Source organism: Phaseolus vulgaris, chromosome 8 (genome assembly GCF_051622355.1).
Source record: "Phaseolus vulgaris cultivar YP4 chromosome 8, ASM5162235v1, whole genome shotgun sequence".
Lineage (NCBI taxonomy): Eukaryota > Viridiplantae > Streptophyta > Magnoliopsida > Fabales > Fabaceae > Phaseolus > Phaseolus vulgaris.
Genome location: NC_143505.1, coordinates 52,874,687 through 52,893,072, shown reverse-complemented (window position 1 = coordinate 52,893,072; position 18,386 = coordinate 52,874,687). Strand labels below are relative to the sequence as shown.

The 18,386-nt window shown below is 32.5% G+C and overlaps 1 protein-coding gene across 3 annotated transcripts; it reads right to left on the bottom strand.

The window, feature by feature from the left end:
• Positions 1-6,840: 6,840 nt before the first annotated feature.
• LOC137825568 (NOL1/NOP2/sun family protein) lies at positions 6,841-16,796 on the bottom strand. 3 transcript variants are annotated; one of them, XM_068631263.1, is made up of 12 exons: positions 16,461-16,796; positions 15,967-16,282; positions 15,737-15,884; positions 15,283-15,420; positions 14,137-14,199; positions 13,271-13,392; positions 12,781-12,985; positions 10,299-10,510; positions 9,501-9,601; positions 7,968-8,049; positions 7,636-7,697; positions 6,841-7,440 (listed from the first exon to the last, which is right to left on the bottom strand). In XM_068631263.1, exons 1-12 carry the CDS (start codon positions 16,676-16,678, stop codon positions 7,326-7,328), a joined length of 1,782 nt encoding a protein of 593 aa, XP_068487364.1. In that variant the 5' UTR covers positions 16,679-16,796; the 3' UTR covers positions 6,841-7,325. The 3 variants fall into 3 exon arrangements, 2 of the variants coding, with proteins under 2 accessions (XP_068487364.1, XP_090150423.1); XR_016515027.1 differs by lacking the exon at positions 12,781-12,985 and having other exon boundaries at positions 16,461-16,748; XM_090294297.1 differs by lacking the exons at positions 6,841-7,440; positions 7,636-7,697; positions 7,968-8,049; positions 9,501-9,601; positions 12,781-12,985 and having other exon boundaries at positions 10,355-10,510; positions 16,461-16,778.
• Between the last annotated feature and the right edge of the window lie 1,590 nt (positions 16,797-18,386).

The following is an 18,386-nucleotide window of genomic DNA, read 5'->3' as shown; positions in this document are numbered from 1 at the left end:
TTAATTTAGATCTACTGCAGTATTTATAACCTTGCTTTTGACTGATCAATAAGATTTTTTTTTTAACTTTTGATGATCCATTAGAATATTCTATTAGATGAGATATTATTAGCTACATAAAGAAACCAATCTATATGCACCAAAACTAATTAAGGCATGTTATTTTGGTTTTTATTTAATTTTTTTTAATTTAGACATGTTCTATACTTTAATTCATTCATTTATTTTAATTTAGGCATGTTAATATGTATTTTTATATTAATTTTATCATTTTTTTTATAAAAAAAATGAATTTAAATAAAATATTATAAATGTCCCAACTCTTTTATATAATATTCTCGAACCATTGTATATTGTGTGGGGTGTAGTTCTTTCTTCAAAATAAAGAGAGATAAGAGACCATATTTATAATTTTAAAATAAAAAAAAATGTATTTTAAAATGCAAATAAATTAAATTTTTATAACTTTTGAACAGATCAATCATTTTAATCAATTTTTTATTTTTAATTATTATTCCTATTTTTATTATGCTAACTAATGTAATGGTTAAAAAAATAGTGTAAAATAAAAATAATAATGCATAAGCATTAATATTTTCATGTTCAATATAAAAGAAGTTTTGCAAATAATTTAACAATTAAAATAAATATGTTAGATAAAAATATCAGAAAACTAATACAATTATAAAATTTAATACATATAAGATTATGAATATCTTATGTAATTAAAAAGAAAAGAAAAGAAAAGATTGTCGTATCGTTACAAAAAATAATTGAAAATCAATTCAATAGTTTAATTTAAAATACACAAATCCTAATAATAGTGATCTTATACATGACGCATGTTGTAATACAGTATTTCGTAAATATTGATTTGGATACAAATCACATCTATTATTTTGTTACATTAATGAGTTTTAAATAGAAATTACTCAAATCTTTTTAGCCCAAATTTATGATAATAATATTTTGGTATAAATTATATATATATATATATATATATTAAGTTTATAAATATAATTTTGATATTTGCTATAAACTTCTCATTACAAAATTTAAAGTAATTTGTAAATATAAATCTTTATGAAACATTTATGATATAATTAGATGTGATGTGATATTTTTCATTTTCTGCCAAAGATAAATATACTTTAAGTCTTACTAAGATGCTATTAATTTTTTAAACCTCATTTATTTAGCTAAATTTTTTTATACTAATTAAAATGTTTATCTGACTTTATTATTATTTTTAGTGAAGAATTTTATTAATAGCTCGTAACACACATTCTAAAGCAATAGCCACTAGCATTAAACTTCTAGTTTTTTTCATTTCTATACATTTTATCCTTCAAAAGTTTATTATCATTTTTAATTATGCACACTATTCATTTTATTTTATTTTATGTGACTTTGTTTATATATACTTTTAAATTTTAGTATATTAATATATACTCAATTGTTTTATTCATAAATGTTTTTAAAAGAAATATATTTTAGAATCTGTATTTCAAATCCAAAAATACATTTCAGCGTATATTTTTTTTAAGGATATTCTTTTCATTTCACTCCGTCATGAGTGTGTGCGGTTTAAAATTATAGGGTGGAGAATGCAAACTTCAAACCAAAATTAGAAAAGGAAAGCTAGACACACAACTCAGCATAAAATGAGGTTAATTAAATAAAAAAGAAGGCAAATTCTTCTTACACCTCTTGTTCTCAAAAAAATACCAAAATCACACTTTTCTGTTCTTTAAGTCTTGTGGAATCTAAAGACTAGAATTCTCTATTAAAATTGTTGGCAAAAAAGCAAGACGAGTGAACTATTTTTAAAAGATTATCATCAAAATAAAAATTAATTTGAAAAACTTTGTAATATTAATTGATTGATTTTTCAGTTCAAATGATTATAGAGTGCTTAACAGAAAAGAAAACAATCAGTTATATATTTATTAAGCCAATTGAAATGATGAGAAACAAGGTTATTTTTAACCAAGCAAAGATAGACGTCGAGGAAATTGTTACTTTGGCACAAGTCCAGTCATGGGCATGGATGAAACATAAAGTAAAGAATGTCAAATTCTCTTTTTCTGATTGGATTTTATCTCCCTTAACTTGTATTAACATGGCAACAAAATAATAGCATAAAAGTCCTATTTGCTCCATATTTCGTTACTCTTTGCTTGTGTTCTTATTGTCAAATGTTATAGGTTGGTATTATATTTTTGAGCTAGCTGAGAGGTGTGGAAGGTTGAGTTTTTTTGTGCAGGTTTTTTTTATAGTGGTACAATGCATAAGAAGTTGTAGAGACTAAGTCTTGGGAATGTTTGTTGGTTAAGTGGGAAGCAAAGGCAAAAGAATGAGCACCCTGATTGGCTTATTTGAGGAAGGATGGAGGAAATTATGGAGAAAGGAAGAGAGGATTTTATGAGGTGTTGGAGATCCCACATCGACTAGAGATTAGAGCTTTCATTGTATATAAGTGGGTGCAAACCTCAACCTCATGAGCCGGTTTTATGGGGTTGAGTTAGGCTTAAAGTCCACTTCGTAATATGGTGTGTTGGAGATCTCACATCGACTAGAGATTAGAGCCTTTCATTGTATATAAGTGGGTGCAAACCTCAATCTCATGAGCCGGTTTTATGGGATTGAGTTAGGCTTAAAGTCCACTTCGTAATATGGTGTGTTGGAGATCTCACATCGACTAGAGATTAGAGCCTTTCATTGTATATAAGTGGGTGCAAACCTCAACCTCATGAGCCGGTTTTATGGGGTTGAGTTAGGCTTAAAGTCCACTTCGTAATATGGTATCAGAGCCATTTTGAGCCTATCCTAGCGAGTATTTGTTGGGCTTATCAGGTCACCCGCTATCGGGCCGCTATCGGACCACCCATAATATATAGTCCCACGCACGAGTTGGTAGTCTCGGCGTGAGGGGGGTGTTGGAGATCCCACATCGACTAGAGATTAGAGCCTTTCATTGTATATAAGTGGGTGCAAACCTTAACCTCATGAGCCGGTTTTATGGGGTTGAGTTAGGCTTAAAGTCCACTTCGTAATATGGGGTTGAGTTAGGCTTAAAGTCCACTTCGTAACATGAGGAGTGCTACTCTGCAATGTTAGTTGTTGTTAGCAATAAGTATGGTGTAGATTTGGAATATTAAGATTGGTGGAGGAGATGATGATCGAGGTAGCAATCAAATGTGCTTGGCAAGTATGTCCCTTGAAAGGGGAGCTGATAGATGAAGATTTGAAAATCTGTAATCAGGGGAAGGTATTGGAGTTATGCAACAATCAATGTTACCTCTTCACACTCCTCTTTTTTTTTGGCTTTGCTGTCAAGTTTTCCTTTGCTTTTATGTAACTCTTGGATCTTGTATAAGGGTTGGGACACCCCTAAAGTACCCCTATTAATTTATTTTATTCTTTGCGAAAAAAAAAATATAAAACTATAAAGAAAAGGATAAAGAGAATCACACCAATCTTTTATTTTTGTTCATTTTTACTACATCCAGTCCTCAACCACACTAGCTGAGAATTCACTAAAAACACAAGATTACGAAGTTATACAATCAATAAACAAGTTCTTGAACCCTACAAGAATATTTTCACACACAAAAAAAATATAACCCACTACAAAAAAATAGAAACTCTATTTAAATATGTCCAGCACACTACAAAATTTTTTATAAAGGGATTGAGAACACCTAAGAGAACACACTATAACCTCACGTGCACCTCCTTCCCCAGCACAAAAATGATCCAAGAACACAAATGAGTTTCTCCAAGATTTCAAAAACAAGTCTCTATCTTTGTTTTTTTTTTAATTCGTTAAATTTGTGAAGTTACAAAGAAAAAATTATAAGAATTCTATAAAAAAAGATAAGATTTTTTAACTGTTGAAAGCAATTCTGATATAAAAACAAAAAAAAAACAGTTAAAATTTAACACACAAAATAACAAGTTGATTTCACTTACCAGTAAAAATAAAACATTTTAAACAAATTGACTTCTCGAAATAATAAATTAATTTTTCTAAAAAAAACAACAACTTTAAAAAAAAATCAAAAGAAGAATATTTTGAAAAACATAAAGTTTATTTTAACAAAACAAAATAGACTATATGATCAAAATAGTAGAAAAGTTTAAGTAGTTTTAACCTGTTGTTGCGATAAATGAATTAGTTAAAAATACCTACTATAGTCCAAAGGACTTCAGTAAAGACAATTTTTAACAAATTAATATCCTAAACAACTAATTGAAAAACTCACCAAATTTTAAAAAAATATTTAAAAAAATAATAATCTTGGAGCATACTTGGATAATAATACATAGTTAAGAAGAGATAACCAAAATACATAAAAATCTACCTGACACACACATGCACACAATTTGTGTCATCCAATCTTCAGTGTAGGATTTGGAAACATCAAATAAAGATGTGACTTTATCTTCAAGGTTTACATTCCCGGATTACAAAATCCATAAGTTAATATTTGTGATTTTTTACATTTTGGATTGCATAATTCGGAATACAAATTTTACATTTCAGAATGTGTAATGAATGTGTAATCTGGAATGCAAAATTCTTATTTTGGATATGCAATCCAAAACCCAAAGAATAAATCGTTGTATATTATTTAGAATGTGTTACTTTATTGACTTCATGATTTATTACTGTAAAAAATGTTGTCATATATTCTCTATTTTTTATGTACATTTATACACATTGAAGATAAACACCATTTGAAAACAAAAACAAGCTTGAGCAAAATATGAAAGATTACACGGTGTCGAATTAAACTAAAATATTTCATAAAAAGACCTGCAATTAATCCATAAATTCAAAGTTTGAATATAAATAATACAAAATATAAAAATCTAAGTAATATGTCATTGATGTTTGTTGCATACAATATGAGAACATCTAATATAAATAGTCTCATCATCTGTCTTGTCACCGACTAACTGGAGTGAAATGTGTGTTTCCACCCATGCTGGACTGCCTTCAGGAATGCGAGCACAGTCAATCATCCTTTACAAGATGTTGGTGATCCGCCTGATTATACTCTGCATTCATTGAAATGACATTTGTTAATAACTATGTTAAAACAAATTCATAGTAAATAATAAACAATGCATATATTGAACAACATAAAGTGCATCCATCACATCACCAACACTAGGATGACAAAATTGTTGGCAATCTTCTCTACAAACTAATGTCACAAGTCTCTACCTCTTGTGTTAACCATAACTTTGTCTGCAACATAATTCTGACATTAATAAAAACCAAAATTGAATAAAAGTTAAAAAAAATATTCATAACAACCAACGATAAATAAACTCTAAATTTCACAATTTGGAACATATTATGTTTTTAAAATACACTTTGAATTGTGTAATCGAGAACGTATTTTTGGATCGAGAAATACCTTGCAGATTGTGCAATCTAAAGCGTATTTGAAAAAAAATAACATTTTGGATTGTACAATCTAGAATGTATTTCTAGATCCAAATATACCTTCCAGAATGCATAATTCAGAATATGTTTTTTTTTCAAATACACTTCGAATTGCATAATCTGAAAGGTACTTCCAAATCTTTGCACAATCCAAAGTGTATCTTAAAAACATAGTTTGTTCAAGATTGTGTAGTCTAAAAAAGTTTTGGATTACCCAATCCAAATTACAACGATACATAATCAAAATATGTTTTACCAAGCTCTGAAATTAACACAACAAGGCAATGATTGTCCAAGGAAGATCCAATCTCCGACAAAGGTGTGCAAAAATGCTCTCCAACACAAAAATGAAGCACGAGCAAAGGAGAGGAGTGCAGTTACTGCTACAAAGGGGTTACGACTGAAAAGACAAGGAAGACGAAACGGGGGTGCTGCTATGGAAATGATTTATTTATTTTTTTCTCATTAAGAGTAAAAGGGTATTTTCATCACCCACATCTGGTGCAAGATGAAAACATCGGGGTACAAGAAGAATTTTCCCTAAAAGGAAAAGAAAAGTATGATCCATAGCCCAAAATGAGACTATGGTATCAAAATCCAATAAGAAGAAGACAATTACTTATTGCACCTGATCAAATTTGAACATGTACTCAATTTACATGTGAAATAACATAAATGTCTTTAAATGAAATAGTGGGTGCAGATCAAAAATACTATCAGATGTTTTCAGATTTAATTTTTCGGAACAATTTTCTTAATTTCATAAATTCTTTTCCATAATACATTTACAGATTTTGTTTCCTAATTTTTTTTTTTTGGAATGAGATTTTGATTTTTCAAATTCTATTCCAAAATTTCATTTATAGAATATAATAATTTCTTCCAAAATTTGCTTTTCTAAAAAATATTTTATAAATTCTGAATTTTCAAATCCAATATGGGTAATTTTGGAAATTTCAAAAGAGGATCATTGATAAGGTGCATCAAGAATTTGCGTAATAGAAAGTAAGACTCATAGCTTGAAATGAGAGATTAGCAAGCCAAATCTTATAAGGAAAGGAAACTATGACTAATAGCCCAAATGAGATTTATGACAGCTAAAACAAACAAATGTATGTGAACTCCTCGTAAAAGGTGAAGGAAATGTGAAACAATCTTTTTACCTAGGATGAGTTGAGAATGAATTAACAAAAAGGCGGAAGAAATATAAAGAGATGTAAATTTTGAAAGAGAAATGATGGTTACATACTTTTTTTATTATTATAATTCTTTATTATTTATGAAGAATTACAAAACTTTAACGAGTTTTGTTCTCGATTTCTCTCGAATTTACATACATTACACGAAACTAAGATGTGAAAGAAAGACACATAACACCATTTCTAGTAAATGTGGCAAGATCTCAACCACGCACTCTAAACCTGCACTTTTAGGTATATTTGTACGCGTCGTAGGACTATGTTCATGTAGTCGCATCATTCGTAGTTACCTATTAAAGAGCAAAATGTTATGCTCAATGAGGTTCAAATAGGAGTTACAACAAGTTGACAATACAAGCTTATAGAACCAACACTTTGGAAGCAGACTCACTTCTAACCAGAAGGATCTTTTAAGAACTTCCCTTTCATATGTTAAACGGCGAAGTTACAAGAAAACTGCAAATTTAACAAAATATGCCTTCCATCAAGATTGCAACTTTCAAATAAAGCAGTCATGCTCATTCTTTCTTAATTCATTTTTCAAATGGACATCTGTGAAGCTCCCAAACGGTTGTCAGAGGTCAATCATAAAAAAATCTGATGGCTTCCTTCAGTGGCAATAATAAAGAAAACATAGATCCACTCCAACATTTCATGAATAGCTGTCATGTATCTTTAGATCCGACGAGAAACTTGGCAATGAAAAACCCAATTGTATCAAGGGGAGATGATGGATCAAACCTCTGAACAAGCTCTTCCTCCCCAGGTCGTAACCACTCCCTGTACAGACATCATGATGTGAAACCGAAAATTGACACTCAATTTTTCTTTATTTTATTTAGGGTAAAAAAATGAAAGGTGTATCCTCCAACCAACACTGCTAAACAGCATTACAAATGAGTGTGTAAAAGCGTGTGTTTGTAAGGGACAGAGATAAGAGATGCACATTCTTGGACAAAAGGATGAAGGGCTTACTCTACATATCCATCCGGAAATTCGCAGCTACCAACTAGACCAGGTCCCCCAATTCTTGGATGCTGGAATAAATCAAATAGAAAATACGAATAACTCACCCGAGTGTACAAATAATTCATTGCAGACAAACTAAACATCGAAATTTGTTTCATTGTTTATAATCAACACTTTACCGTCTTAGTTAAAAAAAGTAAGACCGTATAGGCATCCTTCAGTTAACTAAATATATTATCCAATTTTTAAAAATAATAATTCAGCCATAGAATTATATAAACCTGATCAATTGAAGAAAAACAAAAGGAAGTTGATATTGCAAAGAATCAGTATCAAACCTGCGGTGCCAATGACAGATATTTGTATTTATCCAAAGCATGTCGAACTAATGCTTCATTCTCACCAGGATTAATCGTACAACTATTTCAAGACAATAGCCAACAAATCAGTTTTACAGTAACGTCTCACAAATAAAAAGAGTTCATCCTGGAAGCAGATTCCAAAGATGCGCTATAGAGACTTGATGAAATATACTTCAGACCATTACAAAAACAATGCAATTAGAATTTAGCTGTTAGATATACACAGAAAATCAAAACTACTAACGGTATGCTAGATTTAAGAATGTAAGAGAGAATAGATGATTTTGTTGGGAATTAAGCACGAGAGGTAAGCCCAAAAAAATAGTCCATTAGGTAGGAAAACCTCATGACTTAAATACCACACCAAGTAGTTTGTCCTGCTAAAAGAGAGACTCCTAACATTGTTACCCACTTTATGGACCGATGTCCACAGTATCAACACTGACCCAATAGTAACCTTTTTACACTGAGATGACTTCACTCGCCCATCAGTGTTTGGTTTACACCTTAATTCAATCTATAGGTGGCCTTTAGATCAAATCTCAACGAAAACACCTTCTGTCAGGACTTAAACACAAGGAGAGAGTTCAACACAAAATACTAGTCCATTAAATGGGAGAGTCTCAAGGTTTATGTACCACATCAAGTAACTTATCCTACTCAATGTAAAGCTCCTAAAGTTGTCACCCCTTTAAGAGTTTTGGTTTGCACCTTAATCCGATCTATAGCAAACCCTTTACGTAGGCCAACTCTCAATGAAAGCATCAATTGTTAGGGCTTAAGCACAAGAGGAAAGCTCAACCCAAAACACTAGTTCAGTAGGTGGGAAAATCTCAAGACATAAATACCACATCAAGTAGCTTATCCTACTAACTGAGAATCCTACCATTTTTAGGTTGTTTAATAATAAAGTGAAAGGAAAGGAAAGGGAAAAAAATGTTTATAAAATGACACTATACCCTAAATAAAAAAGTAATATGCTCGATAAGGATATTTTTATATTTGGATATAAAGTGACTTTTTCCGTTTCAAATTTCGAAGGGGAAGCATCTAACAATGAGATCCCGATATATGCTTTCTTCCCTTCCTTTATTAAACCATTCCAAACAGCAAAAAATCCAAATTTTACATGGTTTTCCATCCTTCCTAATTAAATCATTCCTTCCCTTTTTCACTTAACAAACATGCCCTCAATGTAAATATGCTCAGAAAGATTATGCAAATGACAATGACATGAGATTTTACATTTAAGCAATCCTTTTACACCTACTGATAAGAAATTCAGACAAGAACAAATGCAAACTCTGATAACATGAAGAGGGCATGAGAAGTAGATATTGTATGATTACTTTTCTTATAAAGATAAATTATAATTTAGAAACCAAACCAAACCAAAGTACAAGGAAGGAATCTAATATAGACAATAGGGAAGAAACATGATCACATATCATGACAGAAAACATGCAAGTATGCACAGAGAGATGTGATCAACACAAAGTACATCCTTACGTGGAGTAGACAATTACTCCTCCTGGTCGAACTAATTGAACAGCCTGGTCAAACATCCTTCTCTGGTACTTTGCATGGTGTCTTAAAGATTCAATTGTTTCCTGCCAAAAACAAATGCATTGCATGGTTACTACTATTTTCTTTAAAAACCAATTATTGTGTTTAAATTTCCTTTCATATTTTGATAAAAAAAACTAACTTAGCCATTCACACAGAGATGATGACCAATCTGTAAGTCATGTGAGTGAACAAGTTCACCAAATACACTTTCTGGTCAAGAAGGGTGATACCATAGAATAATTTTATTTTCCAATCACATTGCAATAACCAATTAGTTCTATACATTCCCATATTTTAGTAAAGGTTAAGAAACACATAATTGAACACGTTGCAGAAGTAGAAAATTAACAATGGTATACACCAAGAAATAAATGAGGACAAAATTCCACTTTAAGATAAGCCAGTACTCCCCATATCCTTCCTATACATTATAGGCAAGGAAGGGTGAATTTACCATAGAATAATTTTATTTCCCAATCGCATTGAAATAAAAAGTGCTTCTACAGATTCCCGTACTTCATGCAAAGGTTAAGAAACAAATTCGAGCATGATGTAGAAGTACAACATTAACAGTGGCATAAATCAAGAAAAAATATGAGGACATAATTCCACTTTAAGATAATCCACTACTCCCCACATCCTATTTACATTTGCACCAATAAATATAGATAGTTTTAAGCATGTGTATGTAAATTCAATAAATGCAGGAGATATTTCAATAAACAGATCCACTTCTACCTCTCCAGCAAATAATCGAGGCCTTAAACCAAGGGCAGAACAGGGAGCATCAAGAAGAACCCTATCAAAACTGCCAGGAGGAAAACCTTTCGATCGATCAACCCTACCACCAACACACTGATTTCTTCCAGGGCCATTTCGCGCTCTTCGCATGTTCTTCCGGGCATCAGCTTTGCTAACATAAACTCTTCCATTTGTCATTTCGTCTTTACCTTTAAATTATTCAAAAATGAATTTGTAAATTGTTGACAAAAGAATACTTCTCATGTGTGTAACAAATATAAAACAGGAAAGAAGTGAAAAACCATAGCACAGAAGAAATGAACCAACAGAAATTCAATAAATACAATCACAAAATGCTCAAGTCTATTAATTATTGTTAGACTTGAAGATGCTCAAGTCCCAAAGAGATGGTGTTTTGATTATGAAGAATGAAGATGAGATGTGTCTAGAATGTTTTAGCTTTATGTGTAATTGTTTTCTAAATCTCTCACACAAAAGGTATTTATAAGATCAACACACAGTTAAGTTAAAATGAGTTAAAATGTTTTTTTGAAAAGAGAAAAATTGTTTTAAAAGATTTTTAGAACAAAATAATCGATTATATTTAATTTAATCGATTAAACTGATCTTGATGAGGATCAGAACAGGATAATCTCACTAATAATCGGTTAAAACAGAGAACCATGTCACCTTTTCAATGTTCCCAGTGAAATAATCAATTACATCTTTTCATAATCAATTAAATACGCTCCACTATCAATTGTTAAATTGATTTAATTGATTAACACTCTTTTTAATCAATTAAAACAAAAAGTGGTTTTCAACAGATTTACATATAATAATCGATTAACACTTAATACAATCGATTAAATGAGTCAGAAGTTGTTTCAATCATTGATTTTCAAATCTATGAATAGAGCACTTGACTCTATGTTTTATAAACGAATTATCAAGCATTCAAAGCAATCTTTTCTGAGAATTCTAAGTTTTTCTTATACTCATTCTTGTGCTACAAAGATTTGAATCAGGGTTGTGTTTCGAGCTGATCTTGAAAGTGCTTCTGCTATGAGAAAGTTTGGTAAAATCTTTCTTTGTTTTCTTTGATACTATAACTGGATTGTTTCTAGTGTTGTTGCTGTACTTGGTGATCAAGAGTTCATAAACTATGTATCCTCTTAGGTGAGATGAGGGCTAATATCCTCTTTGTATCAAGGGTGTTGTATATCCTCTTGAAACTGTTCAGGAGTTGATTCTTTGTATAACTTTGTAAAAGGTAGTGGAACCAACAATTCTAAGGTTGAATTGTTGAGACTTGATGTAGGATCAGAATATCTGAACCAATATACATCTCCTTGTGCTTTCTTTTCTTACTTATATTGTTTTAGTTTTGGTGCACCCAATTCTTGAATCAATTTTGATATTACTTATAATTGCATTCTCCGTATAAGTCGTAAGAGAATCTAAAGAAAGTAAGTTCTTCAGAAAAAGTTTTAAAACCAAATTCAACCCCCCCTCCTTAGTTTAATCAAGTCATTCTCTTTTCTAACAATTATGTCTAAGCAAACATAATATTTAACATCATTATTCACTACCTGGACCATCTTTTAACACTAAATGATCCTTTGATTATGATGATGATGATGAGGCTAACCTCAAGAAACCAACAATAGATGTTCAAGAAAAAGAACCATGGGTAAAACAAACATGCAACTGAGACACGGATGTTTCACAGTTCTGTCTATTAGCTGATGCTTTTCTCTTTCATCTTTAAAATGTAAGAATAAGTATCTCTGATGTTCACGTTTAGCAACTAATAAGCATTTCAGCAAATAAGGAACTCACCATCAAAAGCTAGCTATTGAGGGGAGATAATCAAGTACTTAAATACTTCATCAAACAACTCATACTACTCAATGTAGGACTTAAACACTCCATAACACCCAAGTCCCTATCGTATACCGTGACTAAGAGTTGACATCTTGATGAGTTTCACTCGGTGACACTTCACTCAACTTCCTTATTAGTTAGAACCCTTTGTAAGTAGCCATTTTTGAGACACTTACACCTAGCTCTAATACCTATTGATAAATACACGGGGAACCAACCCTCTAAAGCTAAGTACTGGGGGGAGGGGAAAATAAATCACTTAAATGCTCTACTGAACGTCTCATACTACTTGATATGGGACTTAGGCACGCCATAGTATCTAATTCCCAATCAGAAGACAATACCATCAATGAAAAAAGAATGTTAGACAATAAGAATGGTTCAATGTATAATAATTCTGGAAGTTAGTGTGATTCAATTTCAATGCATAACTCCAATACATTTAATAGAAAAGGTTTAGCATTGAACTGAATTGAATACCTATTACCTATATAGAACCCAATAAGAATTTTCTATCATGTGTTTATGAACTAGTCAAAAAGTATCAATTAAAGGCAAATATATAAATTTCCTCCAGAGTATGAGTTTAAACCTTCTGTAACGGGTGACACTATTTCAACTTCCAAATTTGGGGAATCAAAAACTTGATTTGTCACATCATTTTTGGCATTACCACAGCATGGATCAGTAAAAGTATCAATATCATCTCTTCGACAAACAGATTTAAGAGCATCTAATTTATATGTCTTTATACAACTCAAGCCCATTTCAGCAGCCAATTTCTGAATATGCAGCACCTAGACAATCATCAAAATTGATATGTTAACAAACCATTAATTTATTAAAATTCTACAAGACTCATACCATTCACAATCATAACAAACGAAACCAATATTCTGTGTATCAAAAACAGGGTACAGAAGGCTGGCAACCAATGAAAATTTGAAATAAACAGAAAACAGAACAATATATCAGTAAAAGAAAGCTATGCTTCTACCATGACATCCCCTTATTGCAGTATACTTGAGTTCAAGTAAGCAAGTAGTATTGGTAAGCCTTTTACTAGAGTTCAGAATCCTCACCTTATTATGAGATCTATCTGTTGCAATGATCTCTCCCTCATCCTTCATGAGTATTGCAATTGCAGTTGTTTTCCCTCCAGGTGCAGCACACATATCTAGTATTCGTTCACCCCTTTGTGGATCTGAAAATATAAAAAAAAAAAATCTATATAAAGAAATCTATATAGGACAAACTAGCAAGATAACAAGGTAGAGAGTCCTTAAAATATGAACAAAACATAAAAAAGCATTGGAAAGGGGAGGGGGGGAATCTATAGTGCAAAGTGAAACAATTACTATCATAAAACAAGTACGAGACAGTAGCAAGACCTAACCCCCAAGGATTATTGATAAATGTCCATGATATAAAAGATGAAATACATTTTCAAACTTAAGACAAATTACAAAGGCACCAAAAAATAAAAGCAGAAATTAAACTATAGTAAAAGGTCAACGTTCCAACTATAAATGATCTAGCAAAGAAAATACTGAAAGGAAAGGAATCGATAGGACATAGGATTATCTATTTGGTGAAGAAAGATTTTTCAGATTGACTCGTTATTGAATATAAACATGATGAGATAAAAAGCATACGAAAAGTACAACTTTTCACTTGATAAAGGCATATAGTAAAAAACTATACAAAAGAAAAACATATTGGTCTACAAGATCTTTCTAATCCTCTTGCAGTTCTGACATAGAACCCTCCCCCCTCCTTTCCCCCATTAAAAGGGCATTTGCTAAGGCCTACGTGGTTGCTAGAGAAGTATTATCCTATGAGGGTTCAAATCCAACATCTCCCAGTGGTGTTTAAATCAGAAGTGAAAAAAAATGGGCAGCAATACCCCAAAGTCAAAACATAAAAAATGATACTCAAATTTATGTACCTAAAGCATGAGCAGCAATAATGCTAGGCAGATTTTGAAGAAATATTTCTCCCTCGAACAAATCTGAAAAACCGAAAAAGAAACATTAATACATCAGCTACACTCACATTCAAAGCCTCAAATATTTCACAAAAATTGCAAATATATAGAGCAAAGAAAAATGCCAATTAGGATATGAGAAAACCCTGGAAAAATATATATGAATGGCACGCCAGACTCTATCTCACACCTATAATTACAAATCTGTAGGCTTCATACAGGCTAGGAAAGTCTAGTCCAGGCTCTCCCCCTCCCTCCACTTACCAAACAAGAAACCATGTAAAATCTAATTTCTTGAAGCTAATAACCTCATATAAGCATAACAGATGCAAATTCTTATATTTGCCTTGAGCACTGGCAAAATGATCCAACCATAAACACATGCTAAAACTCTTAAAGAACCAATCATCGTAACAATATTTAATGCTCTTCACTAACATTACCAACAGCAAATTATAAAGACAAGAGTTTAGAATAGGATTCTGAAAGGAGTGGAGTGAGAAACAGATTTCAACACTCATTCAAATCTAATCTTCGCTTCTCAAATTCTTTTATCAATTCCGTACTAGAGCAACAATATTTATTAGCACCAACTAATGAGATCATGGTAAATCTTAAACTAATCATGTATTGAAATCCATTAAATCAAACTAAAAAAGTCTTCCTAGCACAAATTCATTGGGGTAAAAAATTAAGTTAGCCTTGTTAAGCCCCCACTATATCATAACAGTAACAAGTAACAGAAAGATTTCATAAGCTTCAAGGTTCAAGTCAATTCAACTGCAGCCAAAAAAATACAAAAAAAAGTAACCCAAACAAGCTTCAACATCTTACTCAATTAGGCAAAATAAAGCATTTGAAGTGGGGAACAACAAATTAGGAATATTTGTTAAAATAAATAATGATGCATATATTATAAAGAAAAAAGAAAAAAATATACAACTACAAGAGCGTCAATTGAACATGAAATTGCTGCAGCATTAAAAAAATGCTTAAACACAAAAACATATATTATGAAGTGATAAAAGCAAGAATAAAATAATCAATAATGCAAAAAAGACAAGAATACAGTATGGCGTATGATTATGAGTAGGAGACGAAATTTACTATGAAAAGAATGAAGATCGTATACTCTATCCTTCATATCCACACCAACTCCTTCAGAAGCACGGAACATTCCAGCCCTTGACAACATAGCTGTTCCTTGCCCAATATAAAGCCCATTCCGTTCAAGATAATACGTATCTGCGAAACAAGGAAAATACAAATTACTATCAGCCCTGTTCCAAAAGTTTACTTCAACAGAAACAAACATTTGTCTTCACAAAACATCCTTAACATAATTTGGACAAAGAATAAACCACTTATGTCTTATTGTTCAAAACTTGATTATGAAAAAAACATTAGCATGACTGTTTGAAAATACAACTTTATCTCCCTGATATATATATCCAATTTCCCACCTATGGTTTTTCAGGTTATGCAATTTAGGATTTTAGTGCCAAGATAAAAAAGTCAGGTCTACAAACATATCACCCGAACATGAATACACACTTGCTACCTGTCTCTGATCCTTGGAGAACAGTGCCACGTGTCATAGGAATTCCCCATCCCCCATCAGCACCCTGCTGCTCCACAGCAACCGAAACCGCAACTGTATCTCCTTTCTCAACATGAGCACTGCAAGCCATCACACCAGGAACATATACCTAAAGTCAAAACTAACATTAGTAACAACCAATCAAACTCTTCGAAACACATAATTTGGCAATTGGCAAATAAATTACCAACCTGAGCACCTCGAAGAACTGCCTCAGCACACTTCCTACTAACAATGACCTCCTTGGGAGGCGCCTCGCCATAATCGATACGGTGCGGTCCCGAACCCCAAACAAACACCACATAATCAAGTCCGGGAATCTTGCATTTGGAAAAAGGAGCAGGTGCATCTTCCAAACACTCCTTCAAGGGATTTGACTCGCCATCTTCGAATTCGGATTGCACCGCCACCGACACATTAGAGACGAGCGGGCGCAGCTTCTCAACGACGTCGTCAACGGCGGACCTGAGCGTGTTAACTCGAATGCACGAGTAGCGAGAAGGTCGGCTGCGAATTGGAAAACTCAACGAAAATCAAACAGTTGCAACTAAAATAGGTTCAGGAGCTGAATCAGATATTGTAATAACGTGTTCATCTCTAGAGGAATTAGTCTCGAAGTACATGCTATTACGATATACGATTGCTTCAAATGAAACGTATCGGAAAATGAAAAAGAAGAGCGTACGTTAGCGCGGCGGAGATGCGAGAGAAGTGGTCAGCGCCGTAGGCATGGAGGAAGTATTGGTGAAGCTGAGGGTTCCAGTGTAGAGAGGGGGAGTAAGAGTATCGGTTTGGAGGATCGGAATGCGACATGGTTTGGTGAAGGTGTGTTGGAGAAAATGGAATGGTGTTTCGGTGAAGCCTTCTGTAACTGCCAACAAATAATTCCCTCCCTTTCTTCATTCAAACACAAGGTGGATGTCAAATACCAGACACGAGCGCCTTAGCACCCCCACCAGGAGCCACTACGGCTAGGGCTTCAAGGCTTTTCATTTCATCTATATTTGCAAAATGTGAATGTAAAAATAAAATCTCAATACTTTATTTTCTTATTATGTGTTTCAAATGTTTTTTTTTATCTTTTAAAGATTAAAAAATTGTAACTGTTGACAGTTGTTATAAGTGTTTAAAATATTTTTAAATTTATATAATCATTTTTTATTACAACATAATTTATAATATTGGGTGTAATAAATAATATATATTTTTTTATATAATAAAAAATCGTGTAAAATTAAAAAATATTTTTGTTCGAACACATTGTATTTTCTTTTTACTAGTTATATTTAGGTTTTTTATGCTGAAATAATAAAAAAATTTGTGTAGCAATATTAATTATAAAAATCATTCTAAATTAAATATAATCTCAAGTTGCACTCCACATCCCATATTTTTTTGTTCTTGTCAAATTGGAGGTCGGAAGTTTGGAGGTGGTCTTCAATCCATTTATAATTGTAGCCTCTGAATATCCGAAGATCAATCACGATGAGGGAACCCTACTTGTTGACAATACTTCGATGATCAAGTCAGTTGTAGTTAATTAGGTGTTTGATATTCTCAATACTTTTCTACTTCATAGCTTTTCAAGTGCCACTTGAATTGAGAGAACCAACCTTGGCTTTTATTCTTTCATTTGTTATTTGATTCTTTTCATGTTGTTGTAAATAGTAACCATATTAATGAATAACATCAACTTACAATCATTTGTGTGGACATGCTCCTTTACTGTTCTACCGTGCAATGTGCTCCTCCCTTTCCCGAGCTTGCCAATTTAGATAGTAGGTCTGCTAGAGAATTCTAATCTCTCGGAACATGCACGAGGTCAAAAGCAGAAAATATTTCTACTAAAGTTTTAATATATCTAAGATACGAAGTTAACTGAGGATCATTCGCCTGGTAATCTTTAGATACATGTCCTGTTTTGAGTAGCGAGTCACACTTTGCCAACAATCGATGTATTCCTAGTTTCTTCGCCACTAGCATTCCAACAATAAGAACCTCATACTCAACTTGATTGTTGTTAGCCTTTGCAAACTTGAGAGATTGCTCAAGAAGTACCCCATCAGGCCTTTCAAGGATGATGTCTGACCCATTTCCCATGAGGTTAGATGATCCATCTACAGAAAGAATCCACCTTAAGTCTTCCCTTTCTCTTCAGACTCCTTTAGAGAAAGTTCGACCACGAAATCGGCATACACATGCCCTTTGATAGGACAACGCGGTTCATATTGAATGTCAAACTTTGATAGCTCGATGGCCCACTTGACCATTCGTCCTGCTACATTCAAATTCTGAAAGACTTGCTTGAAGGAGAGATCGATCATAATGATCATGGTGAAACTGTGAAAATAATGTCGTAATCATCGGGCTATGAAAACAACCGTCAAGGCAACTTTTTCAATGGTTTGGTATTATGACTTAGTGTCTTCCAACACCTTGCTGACAAAGTATATGGGCTTTTGGCTTTTCCCTTCATCTTGCACAATGACGAGCTGATTGCTCGATCGGTTACCAAGAAATACAATCGGATAGGAACCTTTGGGGATGGCTTGCTGAGCACATGTGGGTTAGCTAAATACTTTTTAAGCTTTATGAAGGTCTACTTACACTC